This window comes from Anguilla rostrata, chromosome 11 (genome assembly GCF_018555375.3).
Source record: "Anguilla rostrata isolate EN2019 chromosome 11, ASM1855537v3, whole genome shotgun sequence".
Taxonomy (NCBI): Eukaryota; Metazoa; Chordata; class Actinopteri; order Anguilliformes; family Anguillidae; genus Anguilla; species Anguilla rostrata.
In genome coordinates, this window is record NC_057943.1 from 30,008,141 (window position 1) to 30,024,399 (window position 16,259).

At 40.3% G+C, this 16,259-nt stretch overlaps 1 protein-coding gene across 1 annotated transcript in view; it reads left to right on the forward strand.

The window, feature by feature from the left end:
* Positions 1–8,370, forward strand: part of LOC135234568 (basement membrane-specific heparan sulfate proteoglycan core protein-like) — a 145,333-nt gene extending 136,963 nt beyond the window's left edge. The window contains exons 101-105 of the mRNA XM_064299284.1: positions 160–201; positions 1,246–1,316; positions 2,292–2,375; positions 3,140–3,243; positions 4,803–8,370. Of these exons, the coding sequence (XP_064155354.1) occupies positions 160–201; positions 1,246–1,316; positions 2,292–2,375; positions 3,140–3,243; positions 4,803–4,975 (474 nt within the window). The 3' untranslated portion in view covers positions 4,976–8,370. The remainder of the gene's footprint in view (positions 1–159; positions 202–1,245; positions 1,317–2,291; positions 2,376–3,139; positions 3,244–4,802) is intronic.
* The last annotated feature ends 7,889 nt before the right edge of the window (positions 8,371–16,259 follow it).

The following is a 16,259-nucleotide window of genomic DNA, read 5'->3' on the forward strand; positions in this document are numbered from 1 at the left end:
TCTGTGATTAATCATCACTGCCATCAACTCATAATTTAAAAAATGTGGTCACGTTGAGTGTCCTCAGACTGTGGTTTGTGCATGTTGGCTGCCAGCCCCTCATCCACAGCATGCTGCGCGGTTTGCTTTGTCACGCTAACCCACCTTCCATCTCTCCAGGAGCCCAGCGGAGCTTTCCGCAAGCTGCATGCTAGTAAAAAGGTACTCACACCCAGTGATTCCCACACCACGACCCTTTCCCGACCCTCCTTTATTACTCAGGTTGACACTGATCTGATTCCTCCCTACATGGTACATGGTAGAGCAGCTACGCAGCTATGCTTCCACATCTATGGAAGAGGTAGATGAGCACAGATATCAACTTATAAAGGACAAATATAACAAATTTTATTTACATTACAGTACTAAAAATAATTAATGGGAGGTTCATAAGACTATTTTCAAGCTGCTTTCTGGTCGTACATATCAAACAAGGTTGAATAAAAATGATTAAGAATCTATTATGAGATGAGATCATTAAAATTGTAATTGTAATTTTTAAAAATTGCAATGATAAAATAATTAAAATTACGCTGTCTAGATTTGTAGTTTATTCTTATATTTCAGTGTGGGAACTTAGTTACGTACATGTCCATGACTAACACAATTACCATGTCATTACCGTGATCATCAAGCAGAAAACCCAACTCCGTAACGGCACAGAGGTGTGATCTGCAGCTACCCCAGTCCATCAGCAATGAAACTCACCCAGTCCTATTAACACTCTCTCTGTCTCTACACGCTGTCTCTACACGCTCTACATGCGTGCGTTCACTTTAGCTGAATGGCCTGGCTCAAGTCAAGTGGTCCCTTGTCTTCAGGTAGCTTAAGGGAGGAACTACTCAATGAATGGTGCCAGTGAATGTCTGCTGAATTGTTTTAAAGTGGAACAAACGATTCCCCTTGCTTGAAACACTCCTATGAATGACAGCCTTCTGGTGGCTGAGGTTGAATGCCTTTTTTAACTGTAAAACGTTTAACTGTAATGATTCATACATGGGCTGGACATTGTCAGAATGGCTTTATAATTGAATCTGTGCATGTTTCCTATCAACAGTCCTGCATAGATGTTCTGTGGAATGGGCTTTTTTGCCAACAGTCTCCATCAGATTATGGATTATCGGATACTAACAGCTAACACTGAACAATACTGACAATGTTTACATGGGTGACGTGATATTTTTTATTTGAAAATTTCATTTCTAGGAACTTGGAGAAGAAGGAAAAGGCAAAGACTTTATAAGTCTAGGTTTACAAAGTGGACACCTTGTTTTCAGGTACATTTCAAACATATACTACATGGCTAAAAGTATGTGGACACCTGACATCCAACATCTCATCCAAGATTATGGGCATTAATATGGAGTTGGTCCACCCTTTGCTGCTATATCAACCTCCACACTTCTGGGAATGTTTTATATTGCATGTTGGAGCATTGCTGAGGGGATGTGCTTACATTCAGCCAGAAGAGCATTTGTAAGGTCAGACACTGATTGGGCAATTTGGCCTCGCTTGCAGTTGGCTTTCCAATTGATCCCAAAGGTGTTGGATGGGGTTCAGGTCAGGGCTCTGTGCAGGCCAGTCAAGTTCTTCTACACTGATCTCAACGAAACCATTTATTTATGGACCTTGCTGTGTTCCTGGGGGCATTGTCTTGCTGAAACGGGAAAGGACCTTGGCCAAACTATTGCCACAAAGTTGGAAGCACAGATTCATCTAGAATGTCATTGCATTAAGATTTGCCTTCACTAAGGGGCCTTGCCCATACCATGAAAACAGCCTTAGACCAAGGGGTGTCCAGATACTTTTGGTCATATAGTGTACATTCTCATTTTTTTTATACATTAGTAGATGCAAATCTATAAAATTTGTATATTTCCCATAAATTTTGTATTTTATTATACATCTGTTTTGTTTTTCTGTTGTTGTTTGAAAATAATGTGTTCATTTTACCATAACCTGTTCTTGGAATATCCTGTTATTTTACCATATTTTTGGCTGGACCGCAACAGCGGGGCCAGCCCTACAAATGCGAATGTCTGTGACTGAGTGAGTGAGTGATGAAGTTACACCATTGGTCGGCCGAGTTATGAAGTTACACCATTGGTCGGCCGGATCACATGTTTTAGGTCCAGCCATATACTAGGTTTTAAGCAGGTCTTGTTTTGATAGGAACTGCTTTATGCACCCTCTTTGTTTAAATAAAGTTGAGTTTTTCTTTTACTTGGACGGGGTTGATGTCTTGTCTACAGTTACCAGCTGGGCAGCGGGGAGGCGGAGATTATATCCGAAGAACCAATCAATGATGGCAAGTGGCACCAGATCACTGCAGTGAGGTAGAGAACCATATCTTCAGTTACAGTTTAACATGCCTGTATATGTATTAACATGCATACAGCTTATGTATCATATGTATGAAATGAGTCTAGATTAGACTGACTGAATGCATGAACTAAACATGTATGGAAACATTTCTGTCCAAAGCTATTTGACTATGACATATATGTTTTATTTTTTGAAATTCAGTTTCAGGAACATTAAATATGTTGAATTGTGTGATTATAAACAATCAATAATGTATTTCTGTATTTATTCAGGAATAACAAATGAATAACAAATTGATTCTTAAATATATAATCTATTACTGAGGGACAAGCAAAGCACAGGTGTGTTTTCTGTGTTAAGTAAATGACATTCCAGCACGCATAGAACCATGTTTAAAAATGCCTGGTAGCCTGTACAGTTAATCAGGTAATCTCAGTTAAATTAGATAAGATCCCTTTAAAAGAGGTTTTATATTACATGGTTGTGATGCCAACACATTGTGCAAGTTAAACCAGCAGAGCAATTGCAGATCAGTTGGCCAATAATTTAAATCTGGATGAGAGTTGCCATCCGTTGGCCTCTGTGATTTAAAAAAAAAAAATCTTCCTGTGCATTCTCACGTCACGTTACTAACAAGAAACAGGCTTCACAATTGCACAGGCTATTGACATATCTTTGACTCAGTCACAACTATAAGTGCATACTTCCATATATTGTGGTGATGCCTGTGTGTGTGTGAGGTAATTCATTAATTTTCTTATTTCCTTGTGGACAGGACTGGTAAACAGGGTTATGTCCAGATTGATGGAGGAGTCATTAGCAGAGGACAATCGCAAGGGAGAAGTATCATGGTCAACACCAAAGGCAATGTATTCCTGGGTAAGCTCATTTCTAAACACATTTTAGTACAGAATTACCTAAAAGAGCTTGCAGGGTCCAAAAAAAAAGGTCTTGTGGACAGGTGAGACCAAAATTCACATGGTCACAAGAGTAAAGTGTGGAGAACAACTGTATACCAACTCTAAATGTTATTGTATCATTCGATCATCCGGAGAAGCAAATTGGTCTCAGCTGTGCTAGCTGGTGGAGAGAGCACATGCACCTGTGTTGCGTTAACTAATCAGCCCAGGTGCTTAAATGTGTGCTGCTCTCCACAGTTCGGGGCTGAGACAGGAAGCTTGGTTGCACCGAGAGCATGGTTATGATTTTCATTTCATTTTATTTCTGGAAATTTGTTCAAGCAAGAAAGAAAGACCGAGAAAGTAATCCTCAGCTGGGATGTTGGAAGAGCTGGTGCCTGCTACAGGTGCCGAACGGGAAAGTGGTTGCGCCATTTTACTTTCTTTTGTCTTCGTTATTTTAGCTTGTTGTTTTAGTTTATTGTTTTTGCCTTGAACCCGTGAGGGGGAAGGGTGAAGAGGGTCGTTTATTTGATTTCGTGTTTTTGTGGGTGCGCTCTCTCTCTCTCTCTACATGCGGCAACCAACGGTGTTTACTGACACTGCATCTCCCTCCCAGGGGTGTCATGCTGGTGTGTGACAGTTATATAATGTTGGCATAAAGATGGCATATATCATGACCATTTGGTCATGAGAAGTCAAACTGTCCGTCATTTACCTTTCCTGTATGCTTGATCATTTTCATCACTACATGTTACTGCAAAATGACAGGGCTGTCATACACACTTACAGCAGTGCGTATAGAGAATCTAATCATTTTTTATAGTTATTACTGTATGGCTTATGCTCACTATACAGTATATTCATTTACTGTTGGTCCAGTACCTACAACTGAGTCATATAAAGTTGTACAAAGTCATATAAATATTTACAATGACAAAGTGAAAACTGACTCCAAATGAAGTGTGTTAGGGATGTTACAAGAGGTGAGTGAGGCTGAATAAGATGCCGGGGAGGAATGTCGATGACACTGACAGTGATGAGCTGTCTTGGGTCTGTGGAAGTTATACTGACAGTGAGCCAGAAACACAGAGGTAGACCAAAAAAAAAGTTGTCCTTCTGCTGTCGATACAGAGGTTCATTATACAGCTCTTCCAGCTAGCTTTATGCTCTACTATTCCATGAAGAGAGAGTCCATTATTAAATTTTGAATAAATAAATATTACTGTGTTAATTGACATACAAATACCGAGTTGTTAATGTTTCTTATAACCTGCGCCAGCATGACTGAAGTATTGTTTTCATAACTGCTGATATTAAATGCAGTGTTTTACAGTATTTGCATGTCATGGTCAATTTGACCGTTCCTGGCTATTTAAGGTAGTTTGAAATCTTGGCGGTACAAGTGTTAGTGGCCCTCCATTTATTCAACAAACGCAATTTCACAGGAAGCACATTAAATTGAGCTTAGATGGGCCAAGTGGCCTGCCCTTGCCTTTATGTATTCTGATGTCATAATGAGTGACACATGCTTTGTAGGCGGAGCTCCGGACATGACGGCGCTGACAGGAGGCAAGTTCTCCTCGGGGATCACAGGCTGTGTGAGGAACCTGGCGCTGATGAACGCTCGGCCTGGGGAGCAGCAGGCCCCGCCCATCGACCTGCAGGCCCACGCCCAGGAGGGTTTCAACGTGGAGCGATGTCCATCATAAAGCAGCAAGCAGAGACAACCACACCCCCACTGACTCTGAAGAACAAATGACACAACACTCACATTAGCACACTCACACACATACACACGCACACAAATACACACACACGCACATACACACACACACACGGTGCTTTGCTGCTACCAAAAAATGAGAAACAGCAAAAAGAGGATTGTCCTTGCTCTGCACTGCATTAAACCAAAAAAAGAAAGATAAAAGAAATTATATTAACAAGTCTTCAAAAACAATCAGTGTTGTATCATCAATGAAGGACTATAACTACAGGAGCTCCAGTTCAGTTTACATACATCGAAGCAGTAGCTTTTAGTCATAAAGAAAAAGAAAGAAAAAATAGCTCTTCTACTATGGGGGAGATCCTTAGGAGTTGGAGATGTTTTTACAGCACTGAATTTTATTTATATACATATAAATAAATATATAAATATATATATATTTGTGGGGGGTGGGAAATTACAAACTAACCATAACCCGTTCCTCCTGGATTTGACTCTGGGTTGTAATACTGTGTCCCAGGCTTTGTGGCCTAGTCGTGTTAATACTTGAAGACATTTAGGCCTTTTGCCTCATCATTTTTGGTAGCTCTCCCTTCTGGACGATCAGCATTCAGACAAGCACGCTCAGAGCTTTTCTTAAAAGTGGGTGTTGGGGCACGGGGGGGCAGGGGACAACACCATCGTCTCAGGTGAAGAAATCAAATACTTTAAGAGAACACACTTTAAAGTATCAATGTTTTTGTTTTTGCCAAACCACTTTTTTTACTGAGGTAATGTTTGCCTTTCATGTTGGAGTTGCTCTGTGTGTTTGGTGTCAGAATATGATTAAATAAACAAATGGTGCTAACGTCAAATGTTTATCAAGAATCACCCTGTTACAAAGTCAGTTTTCTTTTTTGTGTGTGAGGTAGTGACCCAACTTCATCTGTAGATATGCTGTGCATTTTATGATAACACACATGTAAAAAAAGAAATCCCTATGCCCACCCCCACCCCCCTCCCCCCCTCCGAGCCCCACCTCCATATCCAAGCCCCCAGCCCCCCCCAAAACCATGGCAATCACATGCCATTTTTATTGCTTTGACAGAAATGAATGAATTTTGGAAGGATGTTGCTATTTGATTTGCATGACAAAGACACGTGTATTTCTATGACTATCAAGCAGAGTTCCTTGGATTTCTGTCCAGTATTCTACAGCAGTGTACGTAATTGAGTAGATTTCAAAGACATGTAAGGGGTGTAAAGAACAGACATGTTTGTTTTTAAAACTTTTGAAAACCCGCCCACAATATGCCAAAAAAAAAAAAATTTTCCTTGCTCAGTCACAATCACGCCTATCTGCTAGTCAGGTAAATTTGTTGATCAGAAGTCTTTATATTTTGTGTACTTTTATATGTGGTAGTGCCTTGTTTTTTATGTTTGAACCCATCTACACCGAGGTGTTCCCTTACTTCCCTGAACCTGTACATTGTCTTCTTCCTTGGCAAGGTTATGGAGAGCAGATCTCGTCAGACAGTAACGTCAGGAGAGTCTATGCAGAATACTGCCGCAGATTGAACACTTTTGTGTTGAGGGTCACTAGTCTTACCTTCAGAGTCAGTGAAATGGGACAGGTCCTATAGACCACAGTTGGTCGCATTGGGTGTGTGATAACAGGTAGAAGCGAGAGCACATCTCAGTGAAAGTGAATCTGCAGCCCTGTAGTAATTGTTTAAAGCAGACTCGTGTGGGCTGTGTTAGAGTTAATGGATTAAAAGAGTGGCAGCTCGCATAGGCTCACGCAACTGATATGGGTCAGCTTTAACAGTGACGTGGCAGTTCCACCCGAGGTTCAGTCTGCTTTGGGTCTTTTCTTATTATTTCTTATTGTTCTAAATGAGCACTACCAATTCGCATAACGATGCTTCCTTTTAATTTATTTTCGTTTTTGTTTTTGTTTTTTTTGTTGCTTCCTGGCTCATTTCTCCTGTTATAAAGCCATAAAAGTTCACCTGTTGTCTTTTGGTTATTACATTGGTTTAATGCCCCCTAACCCTTATGCTTAAGTTTTTATATTGAATCTCCAAGAGAGTTAAATTAGCTGACCACTGTCCCTGAGAATATTTGCCTCTTGCCTCAAAACCTCTCTCTGAGTTTGTTGTATGTTTGGAAATGCTGTTACAGTTTGAAACACTCAAAGCTCCCAACAATAACTGAAAGTTTTTGTTTTTTTAGAATACCCATTAGATTTTTTTTTTCTATTTCTTTTTTTTTTTTGTATAATATGAGTAAAACAGATTCTACTGAACAGCCTGTTTACTTTGTTTTGTTATTGTGCTGGACACCTGTTATGTGTCATTTGACCGTTATCACTGAAAAACAGTGTTGGCTTTGGTGTCTGCTGGAAGGCTTTAAGAACAAATATTTCACTGGAATGTGTAGCTGGGAGTCCACTACTATTTTGAATTACTTTGGCCATACCTTGGAATTTTGGAAGAATGTAGAGTCAATTTTGTGTGACTCTTAGTGGTCATATATTCTTGTTGAAGCAGACATTGAGGCATTCATTCTGCACCAACAGAGCAGGACACATCCTATACTGTACATAGGCCCTCAGAACCTAACACTGCACAAGTCCTACTTGCATTCCATATGACAGAATCCTCCTATCAAGGATTGTGCATGGTCATTCATAAAAGCAAATTTAAATTGATTAATTAATATGGAATTGCTTAAATGGAAAAAGTACTGTTTCTAAAGGGGGACGTTGCCACTTTTCAATTTAAAATATCGTACTTGTTATATTATTTTAAAATATATATGTATATTTTAAGTGTTTGTTTTTGAGCTTTTGAATACAAAACAAAATAAAAGGGGAAAATCAAGGCACAAACAGAAGAGTTTCTGTAGCTTAACCCAGCTTACATTCTGAACACTGAACAGCAGTTTTGCATTTTATGTACAGTACCATTCTCCTCTGTCTGAAGAACTTACCCTTACCCTACCTCACCACTGATACCTCCCACCCTTACCATAACCCCAGCACGAACACCCCCACCTTTACCATTTATTATCTTGCAGGCTGTTTTATTTCTTCCCAAAACTTCAGGAAATAAAATACAGAATATCATATCTGATTTTCTGAGACCATCCTTAGCCAGAGAGGACACACCATCTTACCATCTTAAGGTATTGCAACGTCATGCACTTTGTCAATAACTTGTTTTGTAGAATTCTCTTAATACAGAACAATGCTGCTGCCTTCTCCTTCATGGGTTGGGTAGAGCTATTTGTTTTCTATGTCTGTCAAAAACTAGCATTCAGCCTTGTTTTGTGGAAGTGTTGCATGAACAATCAAGGTCTTTTGAAACAAGGAATAAAATTATAATTTTTACAAACCCATATTTGTACAACTCTTGGACTTTTAATTTGAGTGTAACTTTTGAATTCAACTCATAGGCCAGGACTAGTTACCGCCTTGCTACTTTATCATTGTCCATACGTGTGCACATGCATTTGTATCACCCATTCTCATCCATGGGGGAATTTGATTGTGATGCGAAAAGGTTATACTTGTGGTCCGACTGGTCCTAGAGAAAGACTGTTGTTGGTACCATGGTAGTGCATTGGATCAGCAAACAAGAGGTCAGGAACTAGAATGGGTTCACATCAGGATTGTCATCATTATTGTTTACTTTTGATGCATCTCATGGTTGCATCTCATTGTTTGTTTATTGGCCCAAAAGAAAGACTTAGACTCTCTAGGGCCCTGCTTCCAAATAACAGTGCCGTGGTACAGTACAGTTGTCTTCACGACCTGCTTGTGCATTTTATGGACACAGGAATCAACAAGCATGTCCTGTGCTTTGCCAGACTGCTCACAGGTCCCATGCAGAACGTCTTTTTGCGATGCACTTTATCGAACCTTGTGGAGCAATGTGTCCTCTGCATTTGACCCATCCTCGTTACTTAGGTTGTGGGAGCTCCACACGTCATGCAAGCTCCACACAGAGAAGATTTGGCCGGCCGGGGCTCAAACCCGAAACCTCCTTCTTGAGAGGCACCACCATGCCACCCACATCCTGCTGCCCCACATCCAAGAGGCCTCTGACCTGGGGAGCTTAAAGCAGCTAAAAAGGCGAAAATCCCATTGAGGCCTGGGGGACCTCATGGAGGACAGGAGGAATGGTTGCTATTTATTCCTGTCCTTTCCAGTCCGTGACGCAAACTTCATCTACATGCTCTTTAGGGTCTGATTAAAGCACTCCACTGAGCCATCAGTCTGAGAGTGATAAGGGGTGGTTCTCACTTTCCCTGACAGCCGATAGGCCTGTAAGAGCTTTCGAGTCATGAAGTTGGGGTCTTCGTCTGTCAGCACCTCCCTAGGAATCCCTGCCAGAGAGGAAAATCTTGTGCAGAGCTGAAGCTACCTGATTAGCTGCCACTTCTCTCAAAGGAAAGGACTCAGGGTGTCTAGTGGCAAAGTCACAAAAAACCAAGATGAACTTGCTGCCTGCCTGGCTCTTCTCCTCTGGAGCAACTCTTCCCACTCCTATGTACTCAAAGGGAGTACTGATCACAGGGGCTCACACAACAAGTACTGGGGTTGTAGCTTTCCCTGCTGTCTGTTGCCATTCTGGGCAAGTTTTACAGTATGCCTTGACCTGACTGTACTTCCCTGGCCTGTATAATCTCTTTGAGATTCTCATGAAATTTTTCATGAAGGCTAGGTGACCTGTCCAAGGGATTGTGCGGCCTACTCTCAGCACTTCCTCTCTGCATGGTTTGGGTAAGACCAGATAGCTGCCTCCAATAGTTGTTTTGTATGTAAAGAACAACATTGTCAATCAAGAAATTCTGCCAAAGGGCTGCCAGTGGGACCTTTCTATGCCTTTTCAAAATGTTTTGCAAGAGTAGAATCCAGGTGTAAGTGACTGTCTCTGGTGTAAGTGGCTCAACAGTGGTGTTTCAGAGTCTGGAGTAACAGAAAGTTCTCTTGCCTTAGACTGTGTGACTACTTCTCCCTGCTCTCTAGCACCAGGTTTAGCTGGGAATATCTGTGCCTTGCAAAATAGGATAAGGCAACTCGGGGGTTACTCCAACCTTCGAACAGATGTGGCTTTTCATGTATAATAATAAAATAAAACTTAAAATAATAATAAGTAAAATAAATTCACTACAGTTGTTGTAGTCTGCAAGTCAAGTGGCAAATCATTTGTAAAAAGTCATTGCATTGCATTGCCATTGCTCACAGCTTCCTCACAGGAAGTTCTTTGTTCAATGTTACAAAGGCAGTGTCCCAATTATAATGGCCATTGACCCTCAAGTCAAGTTACCTGTCAACAGTGCTGCCTTAAGCGACATTTCAGGTCTTACAGTTAATCTCCCAGAGTGCCCCTGCATATTGAGGAGCCAGAGGGAGCTCATGTTCAAGGTGCTGGAAGCATACATAAGTTACTAGCAAACTTACTGCCCTGAGTAGATCTTCTGGCAAGCCCTCTGTGAGCAGTGCACATTTCAGGGAGTAGAGAGTGATGTGTAACATTCTCTTGGTGCATGTTAGCATTCCCGCCATGTTGTCGCATAGTTACACTTCGCGACAACAGTGTATCCAGGAGGACAGCTGTTGGCCAGAGGGATGCCATGTGAAACATACTTAAAGCAAACCACTGTCAGAACACACCAGAACCATGAATGGTCTGCCATAGGTGACACATGGACTTTCAGCAGGAACCCAAGCAGCTTTGTGTACAGAGTTTCCACTGCAGCTCTGCAGCTGATATTTCCAGGAAGTTCAGATTTGATTGACAGCTTGACAAAGGCAACTAATCTCGTTGATTATGCTGATGGCTTTGCAACACGAAGTCACATAGAATGCGATAATAGCTATCAGGAACACAGTACCACTGCACAGGCATGTTGCTACTCCCCAGAAGTCATTAGCCATAAGAATATACATTACAGGCACACATCAGCATAAATCTCATATATTGTATTATATTCCACATGTTACATCTACATTCTTACATCTTGTATTGTCTTTAAGGATCACATGGCACTGCTCTGTGCATGATTACCTCAACAAAGAAACTGTTACACTGAATGCTGGTCCAAAAGTAGAAAGCCTCTATTTTAAATCTCTTCTAGGATTAAAACAAGTACACTTGGCAGAAACGTCCCCTGACATTGTGTCTTTCACCTATAACAGTCTGTGTTTAAAGCTACAGAGCATTATAGTAGTAATGTGAGGTTTCTACAGTGGGGAAACGCCATTCAAGAGAGAGCAGACAAGAGACGAGTTGGCAGGATATAGCCCATGCACACCCATAATGTACTTTTTTAGGGTTTCCCACAGAAATAACTATAATGACCAAGTCCTTACAAACATTAACTTTGGTACCATCATGTAAACTCACAGAAGTTCATATATCTATCCATCCATCCATCATCTCTACTCGTGTATTCCTGATCAGGGTTGCGGTGGGTGCTGGAGCCTATCCCAGCATGCATTGGGCGACAGGCAGGAATACATCCTGGACAGGTCCCCAATCCATAGTAGGGCAAAGTTCATGCAGCCACACAGTAAATCTCCTCTACTTATTTTCACTCCCTGATCATTGCCTTTTAAGTCACTCTGGATAAGAGCATCTGCTAAATACCAGTACATTTTACCAGAGTATTTTTCCTGCTTCTAGTCCACTAATTACTAAACTCTCTGTTACTCAGTTCCTATATACTGCATGTCTTTGGACTGTGGGAGGAAATTAGAATACCTGGCGGAAACCCACGCTGACATGGTGAGAATGCACAAACTTCACACAAAAAGGCTCTCGGCATTCAAATGGGATTTGAACTCGGACCTTCTTGCAGTGAGATGACAGTGCTATTCAGTGCACCACCGTGCCACCCCATATATGATATCATAATATACAATCTGTTGTTCTTTGAACTTTTTATTGATCCAGAGTTGATTATGCAGCGTATATTTGTAATCTTCATTAACACAACCAAAGGTTTTAGAGAAGAAATTGAGGTACTGTGCTGAAAGGTACTGCAGGAGAACACCACAGAGGATAAGACTGAAGTTAGCGGAAGTCCTGGCTTCAGTATCTGCAGCACATGTCTCCTGACCCACAAGAAATACAATCCTACTGTGCCCACTGGCCTCCATCGCTCTGCTTCCTTCCCATTTCTGCTGTGTTGTGTTTCACGATATCATCCATCTTACTCACCGTATCCCTGGAGACACAACGCAAGGGGTCTCAGCAAAATAGGCCAGTCGAACTTGCATCTCCCATGCCCTGATTACGAATGTAGGCCATTTTTACTTTAATAATCTCACTGTTTCCTGGCACATAATTCAATAATATTCACCTGAATCCAATGTTATTCTGGGTGGAAAGTACTATAATGAGAAAGGAGCTGGGCTTATAACCTAAAGGTGTTAGGTTTGATTCCCAAGGACCCCACTGCAGTTGTACCCTTGAGAAAGGTACTTAACCTAAATTGCTTCAGTATATGAAAGGATACTATTTATAAAAATAAAAGTTGTTTAAGTCACTCTGGATGAGAGTGTGTATAAATGCCAGGAATGTATTTTACAGTGAAAATTCACAGTAAATATTGTATTTACTGTGAAATCCTCAGCTTTTTGTGATTCATACAATTCAAAGCAATGCAGTAGTGTAGGTTAATTTTTAAGTGTTTTTCCTGGATAGATGCGTGCAGGTTAAAGATATAAGGATTTTGTTAAATTCTGAAGCCCGTAACTGAATTCAGAAAACTTTGGACAATGGAAGGGGAAAAAATGAATGCTGTCTTTACCCAGTGAGGTAGTACATTTAACAATTTTGTTGAACAAATCAGTACAGCTTAACCAGATGTAAAATCAGTGTAAATGTACAATGCGTCAATGTGTCAGATTTAGCAGTATATAGCTAAGGTTTCAGTCTGAAAAACTATGTGTAGATGACCCCCAGCAGCTATTAGGCCTGACATTTCCTCTGATAAAACTCTCCACTGGGAAGAAAAGAAGAATGATTCTCCGTTTGACACATTATAAATACAACTGGTTACTTTAAACCCTAACCCTTTCATTGTCAGACAGAGGCTCCTGTTAAATGGCAGTAGCCAGAGGCACTCTAACTTGGCTGACAAGTGCCATTGTTCTCCACAGACGGAGCTGTCTCCTCCCATCAGGCAAGCTGCTTGTTCTCTCCAAGGCTCCCAGTGGCCTTGATCTGACAGTCATTGTGGTGATGTGTATTCCCTATTGCTCCAGAGGAACAGACCTGTGGAAGACATAGACTGTTTTCCTCAACCAAACCCTTGTACAATTTGGGGAAAAAAAAAAAAAAACCATTGATACAGTAATAATGTTTTAGATCAATGAGTGTTGATTAGTTTTTTGCACGGACGCAATGTATTACATACTGGCACAATAGAAGTATTACATGTTGCTTACTTTTTATGTATTTCATTGACTAAAACTAATTTGGGGACAAAAGATTGTGCACTGCACACAAATTTGGATGCTGTCTAGGCTGCTGTCCTCTCTTGCTTCAGGTTTGCTTATTATTGCTGGCTTGTAACTAATAATTGTCAAAACATAAATACTATTACTTAGGGGGATGCAGCCAAAAAAATTAATTCCTAAAAGCCATGTCTTATGATTTCAAATGAAAACACTGTATAAAATTGGTTTAACCTCCCTCTCACCACCCAGAGTGGTTAGCTGGCTAGCAACATCATGCATTGCTACTTGAACTGGAATTTCAGTAAGAGGAATCGTGCCCTGTTCCTATGGTCAACAAAATAGCATGTTCATTGATACAGTTAAGTTATACAGAATAAAATAAAAGGCATATCTGTCCAGCTTCACATACAGCCAGCTCACAACCAAGCTATACATAGTTTAATTGAGAAAACTGGCTTACTAGTTTCAGACAGTTCAAATATACTAATAATAGTCAAGTATAGTCAAGATGTAACAAAAATATCTCAGTTTCAAATAATGTTTATTTGAATTAATACTGCATTAGATGAGATGCAAGATGAAATAACACAGTGGCAAGTTACTTGAAAATATGTGGGAAAATATTGATAACATTATTCTGGAATATGGCTTATCTAACTGGTTAAAGTTCTTGTGCCATTTGATATCAATAATTAATATTTTTCTAAAAATTGTAATGAGTGTATGTTTTTTGTGTAATGTAACTTGGCTTATTTTTGCTGAGAAGTTCCATCCATCCATGCATCCGTTATCTAACTTATTTCTGGTCTGGGTCGGTGACGATGGGCTGGAGCCTATTCCAGCATCCATTGGGTGAGAGGTGGCAGGAATTCAGCTCACCAGTGCATCGCAGGGCACACGCCATTCACTCACACACTTATACTAAACCTTCCTATTAATTACACATAATGTGCCTTTGTATTAAATATTATGGTGTCCCTCAAGTGCATTTATGAAATATTATAAAATATTTATTAAAACACACAGATATGCGTAACCTAATGCAGTCTCACAGCCCCAATTCTATTCAGCTTCATGTTTTGACTGCGTGACTTAATTTCATTTTTCAGTCTTTTGTGGTCCTTCAGGGCAGCAGGTGCCATTTTCTTGAAGCCATTGTCAGCGAAGGTAATGCATAACCATTTCTTAATTGGGCTCTTTTGTCACAGGGGGCACACAGCCCAAGCTATTGTCCTGTGGCTGCTCGTTCTTATTGTCACTGCTGCCACGTTTCAGCGCAGTGCCACTGGAGTAGGTTACGGACACTTCTGGGGGGGATAAACCCCTCTTAGTCATCATGTCCTCTGTTCCTCCAAGGAACATCCACGGCTTTCACTGCCTGCCTGTGTATCAAGTTTTCATATTTACACCCTTCATTGTGGAACAATAATGACTGTGCTTTATTTTATGTGCGGACCTATCCGGTTCCAGCCCTGTTTGCAAAACACAGCACGGGCCTTTGAGGGTGCAACATGCAGATGGGGGCTCAGCACTAGGCAAAATGGCAACACAAAGGGGCACTGGAGCTGTAAAAAGGTCAAGACTTCTGTACAATCTGGCACTGCCTGGAAAAATCATTTAACCTTGACCACTATGGTGAGGAGTTTTTCTTCAAACGTGCTTTACAAAGTGTTTAAAACTTTTAACATTTATATGTTGTGTGTCTTTTGAATTTATGTTATCCAGGGTGAATGAAATTGTAATATGTTCTTAACATTAAAAGGCGTTTCAAAAAAAAAAGTTTTTTAGGCAATTCAACTTCATCTGAATATCCCACATAGTTTGGCTGGAATTAATGTGCATATTATTCAGCTTACCCTATTGAGGGGATGCCATATGTTCATATCTCTCAGATCAGAAATATTAGTGAAGAAGAAACCATTATACTATAAGTTTATTAGTTTATTATTTTTTAGTTTATTATAACTTGAATGTTAAATCATGTTTGTAACACAGTTGTGCACATAAAACCCCAGTTTGATGTTTGTACAATTTTATGATTAAAATAAACCCTTTTTTACAACTGTGAATTTATATAATGGCTGTTCAACTCACCTTTGAGGATCACATGCATTACATTACATTACATTACAGGCATTTAGCAGACGCTCTTATCCAGAGCGACTTACACAACTTTTTTTACATAGCATTTTACATTGTATCCATTTATACAGCTGGATATATACTGAAGCAATTTTCGGTTAAGTACCTTGCTCAAGGGTACAACGGCAGTGTCCTACCCGGGAATCGAACCTACGACCTTTCGGTTACAAGTCCAGTTCCTTACCCACTGTGCTACACTCCGTCCTTACATGCAGCAATGTGCCAATCAAAAACCTTGCCCACCTGTGTACATCAAAGTTTTCTGTACAGACCTTTGCTTGCCTGAAGCCAGCCAATCAGAATCACACAGGCCACTATCTACACCTGTACATCATTTAAAAATAATTTACATTATACATGTACAGCTATGCTTTCCATCACTGATACTGAGTTATTGGCTACAATAAATAAATGTAATTAGCTGTATTAACAGTTGGTTATACAAACTTAATTGGATTGCTAACAGGCTAGCCAGCTAAGTAGGTAATCTATAAGGTAGTGAGTATATCATACACTTAATGATCACTCATCATTTAAATGATCTCACCAGTACATTGATAGAACAGTTAATTGCTATTGCTGCTTGAGTGTTTTTCTTACCACTAGTGAGGTGGGTTTTCGTATTTGTTTCTCTCTTTTTTTTAAACCTTGTAGCATTCATTCCGCCGGAGAG